Source organism: Fundulus heteroclitus, chromosome 3 (assembly GCF_011125445.2).
Source record: "Fundulus heteroclitus isolate FHET01 chromosome 3, MU-UCD_Fhet_4.1, whole genome shotgun sequence".
Lineage (NCBI taxonomy): Eukaryota > Metazoa > Chordata > Actinopteri > Cyprinodontiformes > Fundulidae > Fundulus > Fundulus heteroclitus.
The window spans coordinates 47075982-47091138 of record NC_046363.1 but is presented as its reverse complement, the minus strand read 5'-3'; the positions used below and the strand labels follow the sequence as shown (position 1 = coordinate 47091138).

Sequence of the window (15157 nt, the reverse complement as noted above, 5' to 3'; positions counted from 1 at the left end):
AGACCTCCTGTTTATGGCGTAGTGCCCGCAGCGACCTGCTGCCGGCAGCAGGGGGCGCCGTCTGCTGATGACTGACTGTTGTTGATGCTGCAGGTGAGTGGTGGTGGAGCCCCCTGCTGGAGGAGCTGCAGAAGGAGGGCTGCTGCATTCAGGCGGACAGCTGGAGTCTGGCCGTGGACTCCAAGTTCCTGCAGACGCTGCACAAAGACGTCATCAAGCAGCAGGACGTGATCTACGGTACGAAGAACCGGCGGCTTTAATAGACGCCGGCAGCTGAGCTCAGAAACACTTTGGCCTTCAGATCCAACAGCCACACTTTACAACTTAACTAATAACTTATTAATAACTAATTAATAACTTCATGAAGCTGCTAGCATGTTGCTCCTTCACTGCTCTGACGGTGGTATTTAGGCCCAGGAGCAGCTGAGAGGCAGATGTTCTGTGTCCGGTCTGGTCCGGTCCGGCTTGGTCCGGTCCGGCCTGGTCCGGTCCGGTCTGGCTTAGTCCGGTCTGGCCCGGTCCGGTCCGGTCCAGCTCGGTCCGGTCCGGTCCGGCTTGTTCCGGTCCGGTCTGGCCTGGTCCGGTCCGGCTTGGTCCGGTCCGGCCTGGCCTGGTCCGGTCCGGCTTGGTCCGGTCTGGCCTGGTCCGGTCCAGCTTGGTCCGGTCCGGCCTGGCCTGGTCCGGTCCGGCTTGGTCCGGTCCGGTCCAGCTTGGTCCGGTCCGGCCTGGTCCGGTCTGGCTTAGTCCGGTCCGGTCCGGCTTGGTCCGGTCCGGTCCGGCTTGGTCCGGTCCGGCTTGGTCCGGTCCGGTCTGGCTTAGTCCGGTCCGGTCCGGCTTGGTCCGGTCCGGCTTGGTCCGGCTTGGTCCGGTCCGGTCCGGCTTGGTCCGGTCCGGCTTGGTCCGGTCCGGTCTGGCTTAGTCCGGTCCGGTCCGGCTTGGTCCGGTCCGGTCCGGCTTGGTCCGGCTTGTCAACTAGAGAGCGGAGAACAACGCAGAGCTGCGGTGTGACGTCAGACTATAGTCAGAAATATCAGCTTTAGTGAAATGTTGCTTATTGCTTCTTTAAATGAATGAAGATCATCTGTCCACCTTTAAGCTGCTCACACAGGAACACACCTGTCTCCCTCTGTCTCTACCTGCCTCCACCTGTCTCCCTCTTTCTCCACCTGTCTCTCTCTTTCTCCACCTGTCTCCACCTGTCTCTACCTGCCTCCACCTGTCTCCCTCTTTCTCCACCTGTCTCTCTCTTTCTCCACCTGTCTCCACCTGTCTCTACCTGCCTCCACCTGTCTCCCTCTTTCTCCACCTGTCTCTCTCTTTCTCCACCTGTCTCCCCTCGTCTCCACCTGTCTCCCCCTGCCTCCCTCTGTCTCCACCTGTCTCCACCTGTCTCCCTCTGCCTCCCCCTGTCTCCACCTGTCTCCACCTGTCTCCCCTTGTCTCCACCTGTCTCCCCCTGTCTCCACCTGTCTCCCTCTGCCTCCACCTGTCTCCCTCTGTCTCCACCTGTCTCCCTCTGTCTCCACCTGTCTCCACCTGTCTCCCCTTGTCTCCACCTGTCTCCCCCTGTCTCCACCTGTCTCCCCCTGCCTCCACCTGTCTCCCTCTGTCTCCCTCTGCCTCCCCCTGCCTCCACCTGTCTCCCTCTGCCTCCCCCTGTCTCCACCTGTCTCCCTCTGCCTCCACCTGTCTCCCTCTGTCTCCACCTGTCTCCACCTGCCTCCCCCTGCCTCCACCTGTCTCCACCCCTCAGAGCTCATCCAGACCGAGTTCCACCACGTCCGCACCTTGAGGATCATGGAGGGCGTGTATCGGAGGGGGATGCAGGAGGAGGTGATGCTGGAGGCGGGTGTGGTCCACACCATCTTCCCCTGCCTGGACCAGCTGCTGGAGCTCCACTCCAGCTTCCTGTCTCAGCTGCTGCACCGCAGGAAGGAGGGGCTGGTGGAGGGCAGCTCCAACAACTTCACCGTCCGCCGGCTGGGAGACCTGCTGCTCCGACAGGTAGGCCCAGGTTCAGGTGTGGAGCACCTGTCTGTCAGCGCAGGGGGGGGGGGGGCATTCAGGTTCTGGGTTCTGGCTTCCTGCTGGAACCCAACCGGGTCTAAGAAGAACTGTGAGGGTCCAGTTTAGGTGTGAGGGAGACGGCGCCCCCTGCTGTGCTTCCTGTGCTTCGATCCAGAGTCGCTCCTCAGGTGAGGCTCACCTGACATGAGCTCAGAGCGTCTCCAGCACCACCAGGGAGCAGATTCCTTCCAGGTGAACTCCCCTACCTGCCGGCAGCAGGGTTCAGGTGAGCTGCAGACGCGTCAGCGTTTGGTCTGCTTCTGGCCACACCTGGCCACAGCTGGCCACAGCTGGCCACACCTGGCCACAGCTGGCCACACCTGGCCACAGCTGGCCACACCTGGCCACAGCTGGCCAGGCTCTCGGCTCCTGGTGTCTGCTGTCCTAAAGCTGAGAGACGGCAGAGCGCTGCTTCCTGTCTGGAAACAGACGGCGTGGCGCCTGGTGCTGCGTGATTGGCTGAGAGAATGAAAGGTCAGCGTCTCTGAAACACGGGATCCAGTAGTGGTGGGACTAATTAATAAATCAGACTGAAAGATGGTAGTAAGTAAAACTTTATTGATATAGCACCTTTCAAGATAATAATCAGAATGTGCTTTACAGCAGAAGAGTCAAAAATCTGTTTTAAGCTGGCCTTTAAAGGAGATCGCTGAGTCTTTAGCATGGGGGGGGGGGGCAATCAGCAGGACCTCAGGGCCCAGTGGGGGTGTAACAGCTCAGCGATGAACGCAGGTGTCGGTCCATGCTCTACCATAAACCAGGAGCCAATGAAGATCTGCTTTAGAAGATCTGCTGTGGATCCTGGCTGCAGCATTTTAAACGGACTGCAGCCGGGCTGGGGGGGTTTTGGGAAGACGTGACAAAACAAAAGCGTGGATTTTCCATCTCAGGACGAGAGACAACAGAGTTTCACAGATGGCAGAAAGAGCAACGAACCAGAGATTTAACATGGTTTACAGCCTGAATCAATGGTCTCTAATAACAGACTCAGCCAAGGAGCTGTTTCATCTTTGCAGGTATGTTTCCGGTGCAAAGATGAGTACTTTAGTCTTTTCTCATACACCCAAATTTTCATTAAATCCAGGCGTTTTAGTAAATTGTGTAGTTTCACACTACATTTGGAAGAAAGGAAATGTATAACTGGGCATCATGTGCATAGCAGAAATAATGACAACAGCAGGAGCTCCACAGCGAACAGGAAGCGGATCTATAAGTAGACCCAGGTTGACCAATCAGATAACAGCACCTCAGCCTGGTTAGCAGGGCTGCTGGATGGTCAACAGTATCAAAAGCTGAAGTCAGGTTAGCTGCATTAAAATAAATATTGAGTTAGCTGCATTAAAATATCAAAGATCCGTTTGAGTTGAGCAGGACTCGCCACACGCTGACTGGACGTGGTGCAGAACGCTGCAGCGGTTCGCTGCTGCTGCAGAACTGAAATGGGTCGCTACCTGCAGAAAAGAGAAGGCTCTAAATCAGGCTTTTCAGGAGTGGGTGGATGGCAGCCCTCTTCAGACAGAAGCCTTTAGAATGTGAAGATCACACTCGCTGTGATGCTGCCATGGAAGACGTCCTCCTGGAGGCCTGAGTCAGGCAGGGACAGCGGCTGGAGACGGCCTCATAAAGCTGGACGGGAACAGGCCGCAGGTGAGGGAGGAATATCATTTCTCCCCTCACTGACTGTCTGTCAACGGAGAAAGAAACAGAAATGGGAACAGAAGGTGGAGCAGATGCAGTAACACCCTGGTAAAAAGGTTAAAAAGGTTAAAAAGGTTAAAAAGGTGTTAAAGGTGTTAAAAAGGAACCGAGTAAGCTTTGCTTCTAGCAATCAGGTTAGAAAAATGACATTTTTGCTTCTCTGCCTGTTATTACAATGAGCATAAAGATGCTTTAGGTGCAGGGCTCTGTAAGTGACTCAGGTGTGACGGTCAGGTGTGACTGTCAGGTGTGAGTGTCAGGTGTGACTGTCAGGTGTGACTGTCAGGTGTGACTGTCAGGTGTGAGTGTCAGGTGTGAGTGTCAGGTGTGACGGTCAGGTGTGACTGTCAGGTGTGACTGTCAGGTGTGAGTGTCAGGTGTGACGGTCAGGTGTGACGGTCAGGTGTGACGGTCAGGTGTGAGTGTCAGGTGTAACTGTCAGGTGTGAGTGTCAGGTGTGAGTGTCAGGTGTGAGTGTCAGGTGTGAGGGTCAGGTGTGACGGTCAGGTGTGACGGTCAGGTGTGACGGTCAGGTGTGAGTGTCAGGTGTGACGGTCAGGTGTGAGTGTCAGGTGTGATGGTCAGGTGTGACTGTCAGGTGTGAGTGTCAGGTGTAACTGTCAGGTGTGAGTGTCAGGTGTGAGTGTCAGGTGTGACGGTCAGGTGTGACGGTCAGGTGTGAGTGTCAGGTGTGAATGTCAGGTGTGAGTGTCAGGTGTGAGTGTCAGGTGTGACGGTCAGGTGTGAGTGTCAGGTGTGAATGTCAGGTGTGAGTGTCAGGTGTGAGTGTCAGGTGTGAGTGTCAGGTGTGAGTGTCAGGTGTGACGGTCAGTTGTGACGGTCAGGTGTGACGGTCAGGTGTGACGGTCAGGTGTGAGTGTCAGGTGTGACGGTCAGGTGTGAGTGTCAGGTGTGAGTGTCAGGTGTGAGTGTCAGGTGTGAGTGTCAGGTGTGAGTGTCAGGTGTGAGGGTCAGGTGTGACGGTCAGGTGTGACGTTCAGGTGTGACGGTCAGGTGTGAGTGTCAGGTGTGAGTGTCAGGTGTGACGGTCAGGTGTGAGTGTCAGGTGTGAGGGTCAGGTGTGACGGTCAGGTGTGACTGTCAGGTGTGACGGTCAGGTGTGAGTGTCAGGTGTGAGTGTCAGGTGTGACTGTCAGGTGTGACGGTCAGGTGTAACGGTCAGGTGTGACTGCGGTGATCGTCATGTTTGGGTCCTCCTTGGCGGACAGGAACGTCTCTCTGAGAGACTTCCTGTCATCATCAGGGCTCTGCAGACCGCTGCTGGGTCAGTTCTGCTTCCTGTATCATTTAGATGATAACCAGGTGTGTGTCCTCCTTAAAGGTGCCTTAACTCCAGGGTCAGGTAAACTCTGTGGTTTAGGTGAGAGCAGCGCACCAGTCTAGTCCACCTGTCCTCCTCCCGGCGCTCACCAGGCCGTGTGTTTGCAGTTTTCAGGTCAGTGTGCCGAGGACATGAAGAAACTTTACTCTGAGTTCTGCAGCCGTCACCCCAAAGCTGTGAAGCTCTACAAAGAGGTTTTAAACCGGGACCGAAGGCTGCAGCAGTTCATCAGGGTGAGTCCTGCAGCTGGTTCCCAGGTCCGGTTTGGTGCCGGGGACTCTTGCAGTGGTTGAAACGGGTCTGCTTCTCTGCTCAGCGGGTCTGCCGGGGTCCTCTGCTGCGACGTCACGGCGTCCTGGAGTGCATCCTGCTGGTGACCCAGCGGATCACCAAGTACCCGGTTCTGATCCAGAGGATCCTGGACAACACCAAAGGTAACGGACCGCCTGCTTCTCTTCCCCCTGGTGTGAACACCAGGCTGATGCTGCTGTCGCCTCCTGCAGGTTGTCCAGAGGAACTGCAGGACCTACAGAAGGCCTTGGTCCTCTTGAAAGAGCTGATTAGCTCAGTGGACCAAGAAGTCCTGGAGTTGGATCGGAACCGGAGGCTGCAGGAGATCCAGGCTCGTTTGGACCCACGAGCCCAGGCTGAGGTGAAAGGAGGAGTGTTCAGAGGAGGGGAGCTGCTGAGGAGGAAGCTCCTCCATGACGGGACGCTCACCTGGAAGGTCCAGGGCTCCAGGATGAAAGGTACCAGAGAAAGAGCGGCTCCACAGTCCTGCATCTGTCTGCCCTGAGGGAACACCTGTGCAGGTGGATCACAGCATTCCTTCTTTGTCTCCAGAGGTGCAGGTCCTGCTGATGTCAGACATCCTCGTCTTCCTCCAGGAGAAGGACCAAAAGTTCACTTTTGCATCCTTGGTGAGTCTCGGCTGGTTTGACGCTTCGCCGCCTCCTGGCAGCGGTTCTGGTTCTCTGTTGCTCAAACGCCGTCAGGGAATTTCCACGAAGAAAGAAAGTCCGTCGTAGCAACATCAGCCGTGAGGAGAGAGGCGGCGCCCAACAGGAAGCAGCCTCGATATTAGCCGGCTAATAGCACGCGGCGCCATAACCAGGAAAAGGGGTTACATGGAAAATAATAGTAAAAATAATAACAACAATGGTAGTAATAATTATAATAGTAGTAGTAGTAGTAGTAGTAATAGTAATCATAATAATAATTATTATTATAATTATAATAGTAGTAGTAGTAGTAATAATAACAATAATAATAATAATAATAATAATAGTAATAGTAGTAATGGTAGTAGTAGTAATAAATAATAATAAAATAATAATAGTAATAATAATAATAATTATTATTATTATTATAATAGTAGTAATAATAATAATAATAATAATATAGTAGTAGTAGTAGTAGTAATAGTAATAATAATAATAATTATTATTATTATTATAATAGTAGTAATAATAATAATAATAATAATAATAATAATAATAATATAGTAGTAGTAGTGATAATAACTAGAAAATTTCTGAATAAATTTAATAAGGCGCCGCCTCGTGGTGCGTACCGTACCGTCTAAAATACTAACAGGAAGTAACACTGTGAATTTCAGCTTCCTACGGTCTTTACAGCCCCCCCCCCCCCCCCCCTGTGGAAAGGTGCCATGTTAAGTCAATGGAGCGTGTCGCTAGCAGCCTCTGGCTAGCAGCGTTGCCATGGAGACTCCATCACAGCTGCAGCCCTCTGTCTTAATTATCATTACCTTAATTATCATGAACTGAGGTGAATGTGTGATTCTAGTGTCTTTGGAGCATTTCTGCAGCGTGTAGCAGAAGCAGGTGGATGTTTGAACCTTTCTAACGTGAAGATGCACCACACAGGTGAGGGACAGCTTCTCACCTGTGTCTCTGTCCACCTGTGTCTCAGGACAAGTCTCCGGTGGTCTCCCTGACCAACCTGATCGTGAGGGAAGTAGCCAATCAGGAGAAAGGGATGTACCTGATCAGCGACTCCACCCCTCCTGAGATGTACGAGCTGTACGCCGCGTCCAAAGATGACCGGAAGACCTGGATGAGCTGCATCCAGCAGACGGCTCAGAGGTGGGTGCTACTCCTCCCTCCTCCACCAACGCTGCTGACCTGCTGGCGGTGGCCAGGGGGCCGAGGCCCCGGCTACCTGTCTGCCCAGGTGGCTCACCACCGTCAGCAGGTGAACGCATGGAGGGAGGAGTTTAGGCTCCTCTGAGCTTGATGAAGGGCTGAAGGCGTCACCTGTAGTGCTAATGCTAATGCTAACGCTAACACTAATGCTAACACTAATGCTAATGCTAACACTAATGCTAACACTAATGCTAATGCTAACACTAATGCTAACGCTAACACTAATGCTAATGCTAACACTAATGCTAACACTAATGCTAATGCTAACACTAATGCTAATGCTAACACTAATGCTAATGCTAACACTAATGCTAACACTAACGCTAATGCTAACACTAATGCTAACACTAATGCTAATGCTAACACTAATGCTAATGCTAACACTAATGCTAACACTAATGCTAACACTAATGCTAACACTAATGCTAATGCTAACACTAATGCTAACACTAATGCTAATGCTAACACTAACACTAATGCTAACACTAATGCTAATGCTAACACTAATGCTAACACTAATGCTAATGCTAACACTAATGCTAATGCTAACACTAATGCTAACACTAATGCTAACACTAATGCTAACACTAATGCTAATGCTAACACTAATGCTAACACTAATGCTAATGCTAACACTAACACTAATGCTAACACTAATGCTAATGCTAACACTAATGCTAATGCTAACACTAATGCTAACACTAATGCTAACATTCTGTATTCACCTGCAGATCTCCATCCAGAGACGAGTTTCCTCTCATTGAGACGGAGGACAAAGCTTTGCTGCGCAGACTGAGAGGTACTGCTGCTCTTCCTCCTCCTCCTCTTCCTCATCTTCCTCCTCCTCCTCTTCCTCCTCCCCCTCGTCCCCCTCCTCTTCCTCTTCCTCCTCTTCCTCCTCCTCCTCTTCCTCCTCCTCCTCTTCCTCCCCTTCCTCCTCCTCCCCTTCCTCCTCTTCCTCTTCCTCCTCTTCCTCCTCCTCCTCCTCCTCTTCCTCCTCCTCCTCTTCCTCCTCTGGATGAGTTCCTGTTCTTAATGTCATCAGATGGGTTCAGTGTATCTAGAGGTGATGACACCATGAATCAAGGTTTCTAAACACCTGAAGGTCCGCTGCAGGTGGTTCTGTTTGCAGCAGAACTCTGGACCAGGGCAGCGGTTCTGGTCATCGGATCAGAACCAGCAGCCATGAAGTGGGCTGCTGGTTCTGGTTCTGATGGAAGTGGGTCCAACAGAGCGTTGTTCTGGTGGTGGGGGGTCTGGCCCAGTTCTGGACTGGTGCCGTGTCTGTTCTGGTAGACGGCATCCCATAATCCCATAAAATCAGGAAGTGAACCGAGCAGACTGCAGGATAAAAGGTCCAGAACCAAAAACCCAGAACCAGCAGAACCAGCAGAACCTGGAGCTGGTCTACCGCTGGTTCTGGAGCTCCAGGAACCGGACCAGAACCGGACCCTGACCCTTCTGCTTCTCTCCACAGCTGACATCCAGCAGAAGGACAAGGAGGTTCTGGAGCTCCTGCAGGAGCGGGCCACCCTGTTCTCTGACCTGCTGCAGGCGACGGCACGAGGAGAGGCGGGGGAGGAGAGGAGCGTGGAGGTGAAGACCTGCTCCTCCACCCGCAACCTCTTCAGAGCCGACACTCCTCACGCTCCCAAAGCCGAGCCGCTCCTCCTCGCAGCCATCGGGGAAGGTAGGTACCGCCTCCTGCTGCGCCTCCTGCAGCGCCTCCTGCAGCGCCCTCAGTCCCTCCTGCAGCGCCCTCAGTGCCTCCTGCAGCGCCGCCTGCAGCGCCTCCTGCAGCGCCTCCTGCTGCGCCTCCTGCTGCGCCTCCTGCAGCGCCCTCAGTCCCTCCTGCAGCGCCTCCTGCAGCGCCCTCAGTGCCTCCTGCAGCGCCGCCTGCAGCGCCTCCTGCAGCGCCTCCTGCAGCGCCCTCAGTGCCTCCTGCAGCGCCTCCTGCTGCGCCTCCTGCTGCGCCTCCTGCAGCGCCCTCAGTGCCTCCTGCAGCGCCTCCTGCTGCGCCTCCTGCAGCGCCTTCAGTGCCTCCTGCAGCGCCTCCTGCAGCGCCTCCTGCAGCGCCGCCTGCAGCGCCCTCAGTGCCTCCTGCAGCGCCTCCTGCAGCGCCTCCTGCTGCGCCTCCTGCAGCGCCCTCAGTCCCTCCTGCAGCGCCTCCTGCAGCGCCTGACTCTCTTTGTTTCTCTTTCAGTCGACAAAATGGCGGCCCTGCTGTCCGGCTCCAGCGGCCAGAAATCCTCCGTAACCAACGGCAACCAGGACATCAGCAGTGAGTCCCGGCTCACCTGAGACGGCTCCCTCCTCCACTCACCTGTCTCTCTCTCACCTGTCTCTCTCTCTCTCTCAGATGGGGACTCTGGTTCTCTCAATGGTTCCTTTAAACTGAACCACAGCTCCTCAAAGGTAAATCTCCTCCTCACCAGAACTTTGATTGGGTCTCACCTTGAGCCGCTCAGGTTCTGGTACCACTGCAGGGTTAGGCTCAGGTCTCACCTGATTTCTCTGGGTTCAGGTGACCCAGTCAGACACTTTAGAACCCCCAGTTCTGGCCCAGTTCTGACCCACTTCTGACTGATCTGTTCTCCATTTAGGTTAGTTGGGTTCTGTGTGGGTCGGTTTGGTTCTGTGTGGGTCGGTTTGGGTCGGGTTTGGTTCTGTGTGGTTCTGTGTGGGTCGGGTTTGGTTCTGTGTGGGTCGGGTTTGGTTCTGTGTGGGTCGGGTTTGGTTCTGTGTGGGTCGGTTTGGTTCTGTGTGGCGACTCTGATCTGTGGTGGTTACAGAACTCGGACCGTTGGAGCTGCAGAGCTGATGATTACAGGGAGTTCTTGTTCTTGGTTCTGGGAAACTGGACCCTGGTAGAATATTTAGTTTGAAAGTCAAAATACCAGGTGGGTTAAAACTAGTCCAGTACCAATGATGGGTCCAGTTGGTTCTGGTTTACCTTGGCGAGTCGGGCTGGGCCACAGGAGCAGCTGCTGGGTGTTATCTGCGGTTCTGGGCGGGTCCGGTTTTACTCGGCTGGTCGGTGATCCGAGACGGTTCTGTTGATTTTTAACGAGACATCTGCAGGCAGCTGATAAGAGCTGCTTTCTGAGTTCTGGTGGGTCACGAAGCGGGTCGGGCTGTAAACACGCTGTCGCCTTCATCAGAGCGTGTGAGTGATGGTGCTGGTTCTGTGTTTCAGGACCGGAACGGGAACCAGCTGCAGGACCGGACCCTGAACGAGGTAACCACCGCTTCCTGTTTCAGCTGCTTCTGTCTGCTAAACGGTTCTGGTTCTGAGGTCCAGTTCCAGTTCATGATGAAATAAAACATCCCCAAACACCGGTACCTGCAGCATCAGCTGGTTGGTTCAGATCCAGTCTGACTCAGATTTGGTTCTGAGCCACAAATCCAAGTCTGACCCAGCCGTGATCCGGTTCTGATCCAGCTGTGATCCGGTCCTGATCTGGTTCTGATCCGGTCCTGATCAGCTGTGATCCGGTTCTGAACTGGTTCTGATCCAGCTGCAATCTGGTCCTGATCCAGCTTTGATCCGGTTCTGATCTGGTTCTGACCCAGCTGTGATCTGGTTCTGATCCAGCTGTGATCCGGTTCTGCTCAGCTGTGATCCGGTCCTGATCCAGCTGTGATCCGGTCCTGATCTGGTCCTGATCCAGCTGTGATCTGGTTCTGATCCAGCCGTGATCCGGTTCTGATCCAGCCGTGATCCGGTTCTGATCCAGCTGTGATCCGGTCCTGATCTGGTTCTGATCCGGTTCTGATCAGCTGTGATCTGGTCCTGATCCAGCTGTGATCTGGTTCTGATCCTGTTCTGATCCGGTCCTGATCAGCTGTGATCCGGTTCTGATCTGGTTCTGATCCAGCTGTGATCCAGCTGTGATCCGGTTCTGATCTGGTTCTGATCCGGTTCTGATCCGGTTCTGATCAGCTGTGATCCGGTTCTGATCCGGTCCTGATCAGCTGTGATCCGGTTCTGATCTGGTTCTGATCCAGCTGTGATCCGGTTCTGATCCGGTTCTGGTCCGGTTCTGACCCAGCTGCCTCTTGTCTCCACAGGAAGTGCGCCAGCGGCTGGTCGGTCTGAGCACGCAGCTTCACGCCCTGCAGGTGCGTTGCGGTTCTTTCAGCGCTGCTTTGATGCGACAGGAAGTGATGTAACGCTCTGTCTGTCTGACTCCGCCCCCAGGCCGCGGTCATCCGTCAGGACTCCATCCTGGAGCTGTCGGTCGGCTGCGGACCCGTCCCTCCCGCCGCCCCGGGCTCCGCCCCCGGCCCCCGCCTGGTTCGCTCCATGTCCCGGGACGCGGCGCTGGACGCCAGCGGGGAGGCGGTGCTCCTGCGGCGGCAGGTGGAGCTCCTGCAGGAGGAGCTGTCACGGCTGCGTCTGAAGGCGGAGGAGAGCACCAAGAAGGGGGCGGGGTCAGGCAAGAAGAAGAAGAAGAACAAAGGGAAGGGGGACGGCGGCAAGGACCAACAGGTGCGTCCCGAGAGCCAGGTAAAGCCCGGTGGCGATGAGGCCACGCCCGCTGAGCTCAGGTGTGTCTACCTGCAGGCCCCCAGGAAGCCGGAGGAGCCCGAGCCGCTGCCGCTCGCCCCGCTGGCCCTGGAGGACCCGGTCGACCAGCTAGACGGCCTGGAGGAGGGGAACGAGGAGGAGGAGGAGGAGGTGATGAAGATCTCCCCACGCTCCGACAGCCCCAGAGGTTGGTGCCGCGCCCCAGCTGCTCGTTAGCAATCACTGCCTCGTTAGCTACCATGGTAACCACCACCTGTGTCCATCAGACCTGCAGGACATCCCCGAGGAGAGCGAGAGCTAACCTGCCCCTTGAGACGCTGGCGTCCCCCCGAGACGGCGACGTCCTCGCCGAGACGGCGGCGTCCCCCTGAGACGGCGACGTCCTCGCCGAGACGGCGGCGTCCTCGCCGAGACGGGAGACGGCGGCGTCCTCGCCGAGACGCTGGCGTCCCCCTGAGACGGCGGCGTCCCCCTGAGACGGCGGCGTCCCCCTGAGACGGCGGCGTCCTCGTCGAGACGGCGGCGTCCTCGTCAAGATCCACGCGCTGTCGGACCTTTGCTACTTGAACATTTCTGAGTTTTTCTGTCGGAAACAGGAAGTGTAACCATGGCACCTGTTTACTGCATCCTGTCTGCTGGAGGGGGGGGGGGGGTCTGTAGGAGGCCTGGTTTCAGGGCAGGTGGGCGGAGTTTGTGTGTCTCAGTCCAAAGTCTGAAGTCTGCTTCAAATAAATAACTTCAGGAGACGAGTCCTGCTGAGAGCTGCAGGGAACAGAACAGAACCCTGTTGGACCCTCCAGCCCCAGATTTATGCCGGTTCTGACCGGTTCTAATCGGTTCTAATCCGTTCTAACCAGTTCTAATCGGTTCTAATCGGTTCTAACCGGTTCTAATCGGTTCCAGCTCAAAGACCATCTGTCTGTTCTGATTTCCAGCTTTACGATAGTCTGATTAGAAAATACAGTCTGGAAATAATTATATGTCTGGACTGGACCGGTTCTGATCCGGTCCAGTCCAGACCGATCATAATCCAGAACAGTGATCCTGAGACCTGACCTCCTTAGCAAGCATGTGGCAACAGTGGAAAGAAATGATGCGGTTGTAACGGCTGCAGTAGAACCACAGCCAGTGTCAGGAATAGCGGCCATTCCTCATTTACAGCAATATATATAAAAGGATCGTTTATATGACCATCCATCTGGCTTTATTAGATATTAAAGGAAAAACTAAATAATGACCTAAACCTTTATGCTTGTAGAATATTGCATAAAAAGAAGCCTTTTAATCAATCTAATCTTCATTGTCGCCATAACATATCCATGATGGGGCCAACGGTCAGCATTTGAGCAAAAGCTGCTGTAAACAAAATGTTATCAGAACTGTTTTCAGCCCAACAATATTTATGGACCAATAGCAGAATTTTAAAAGCCGATCTTTGACCTGCAGGGAGCCGGTGTGGTGCTTTAAGACCCGGTTCTGACATGGTCCATTTTCCTGGTGTTGGTCTGGACCCGTAAAGACGCTGCTGCAGTGATCCTTCCTGCTGACAGGCAGGCAGCAGTTTCTCTGGGTCCTGTTTTGACAGGAAACCGTTTATTTTGGTAATACTAAACTGATTTAGGAACTTTGTCCCAATTTAGACCCGGGTCCAAAGCTAGACACAGGTTTGTTGCATCCTCTGTGGTCTAAAGGGGCATTAAGTCCAGATGAGCTCTGATATCAATCCCCATATTTCTAAGGTTGAAAAACTGGTTTCTGTTCAATCCAGTTCAGTTTTATTTCTATAACTAATTAACATCACATCATCTCAAGGTTCTTTCCAAAGTCAGCTTCCATCAGATCCTCCAGGTTGGTGAGAAAGTTTCCTCTCTAAGGAAACCCAGCAGGTTGCATCAAGTCTCTCCAAGCAGCATTCACTCCTCCTGAAAGAGCGTAGAGCCACAGTGGACAGTCGTCTGCATTGTTGATGGCTTTGCAGCAATCCCTCATACTGAGCATGCATGGAGCGACAGTGGAGAGGAAACAGAACCAGAACCAGCCGTGGGTCGTCAGCTTGCATATGGCAGGACGTGTAGTTCCCTGTACTCTGGGCTAGGGGGCGACGTGTTAGAGTAGAGTGAGAAACGGCCCTAGAGGAACCCTGAAAGTTCCTGTTTCCAAACGTTTATGGATATTTCTGGAGGTAGCAGGAGGTTTTGGGTCTTTCTGTAAGTTCTCGAGTGTTTTAGGTTTCACCAGTTTTCAGCGACTGGATGGACCTCCTGCAGTTTTTTACTTGAAGCAGAAATGTTTTTCTTCTTCACTCAGAGCCAAACATGAGACACATGAACGGTCACCACACTACATTACCCAGAAGGCCTTTGGAGCTGCGGTCTGATCGTTTGTGTGAACTTTATTTAAACAGAAGTGTAGTTTTAGAAACATTTAATTCTGTTTGTTAATGTCTGAATATATAGCTTCAAATCTGTTAGAGTTTCAGGTGAAGCCAAAAAGTTTGTATTACCTTTAAAGCGCAGCAGCGCGGGGAGAACCAGTCAGGATGGGGGCTCAGGGGGAGGACTGCATGACATCATAGCTGCTGTACATTAGCACATTAGCATGTTAGCATGGCTGTGTCTTTTCTATAAGAGTTAATTAATCAGCTCAAGTGTCGACATGTTAAAGATGACGATGATGCGTGTAGAACACGCGTGTTATTTTCCACATGTGACTTAAAAAATAACTTTAAGCTTCTGCTACAAAAACCTGAGCGTCTGCTGGACACTGTCAGCAGGGAGGCTGTTGATGGGAGGTCACATGATGCAAAGCATCCGCAGCGATGTAAAACAGCTGATAATGAACACTATGAACCTGCTGATGGACACAAACGACTCCAGCTGCTTCAGCTGATGATCAACGTCATGAAAACATGAAGGTTTACTGTTTATTTCAGGGTCCAAAACATTTCTGAGCATTTCCACGAATATCCAGGTGTTCCTCTGTGAGCACCAGATGTTTAAAAAGCTGAATCTGTGCTGTAACATTTCATTAACTGAACTGAACCGATCTCTGATCTGTGACATTTATTTCTGCTGAATATAAAAAGATCATCAGCTGCTTTCTATCTTCAGTTTTTATTCTACTCATTGATTGATGGATGGATGGATGAATTATAAAAAAATTTTTTTAACTGTTTCTTCTAGAAATCCTTTCAATTACTTCCCCAGCAGAAGGAAAATGGCTAAAAAGTACGGAGGACCGACTCTGACATATTCAAACATTAATACAGCTTTGTACAATACAACATAAATATATAAGCATAAAATACACAAAAATACAGCAACTAAATGTAAGCAATTAAATTATTCAATGAGA

The 15157-nt window shown here is 52.8% G+C and overlaps 1 protein-coding gene across 3 annotated transcripts in view; it reads left to right on the top strand.

The window, feature by feature from the left end:
* arhgef2 (rho/rac guanine nucleotide exchange factor (GEF) 2) overlaps positions 1-12258 on the top strand; it is a 31143-nt gene extending 18885 nt beyond the window's left edge. Inside the window, exons 7-23 of one of the 3 annotated variants that reach the window (XM_036135662.1) lie at positions 94-237; positions 1754-2004; positions 5215-5340; positions 5424-5541; positions 5611-5856; positions 5951-6027; positions 7040-7212; positions 8004-8071; positions 8750-8962; positions 9476-9553; positions 9632-9687; positions 10469-10510; positions 11344-11394; positions 11474-11764; positions 11840-11990; positions 12070-12109; positions 12227-12258. In XM_036135662.1, coding sequence (XP_035991555.1) covers positions 94-237; positions 1754-2004; positions 5215-5340; positions 5424-5541; positions 5611-5856; positions 5951-6027; positions 7040-7212; positions 8004-8071; positions 8750-8962; positions 9476-9553; positions 9632-9687; positions 10469-10510; positions 11344-11394; positions 11474-11764; positions 11840-11990; positions 12070-12104 — 2120 coding nt within the window. In that variant the 3' untranslated portion in view covers positions 12105-12109; positions 12227-12258. The other 2 variants (XM_036135663.1, XM_036135661.1) reach the window with 2 other exon arrangements.
* Positions 12259-15157: the final 2899 nt, after the last annotated feature.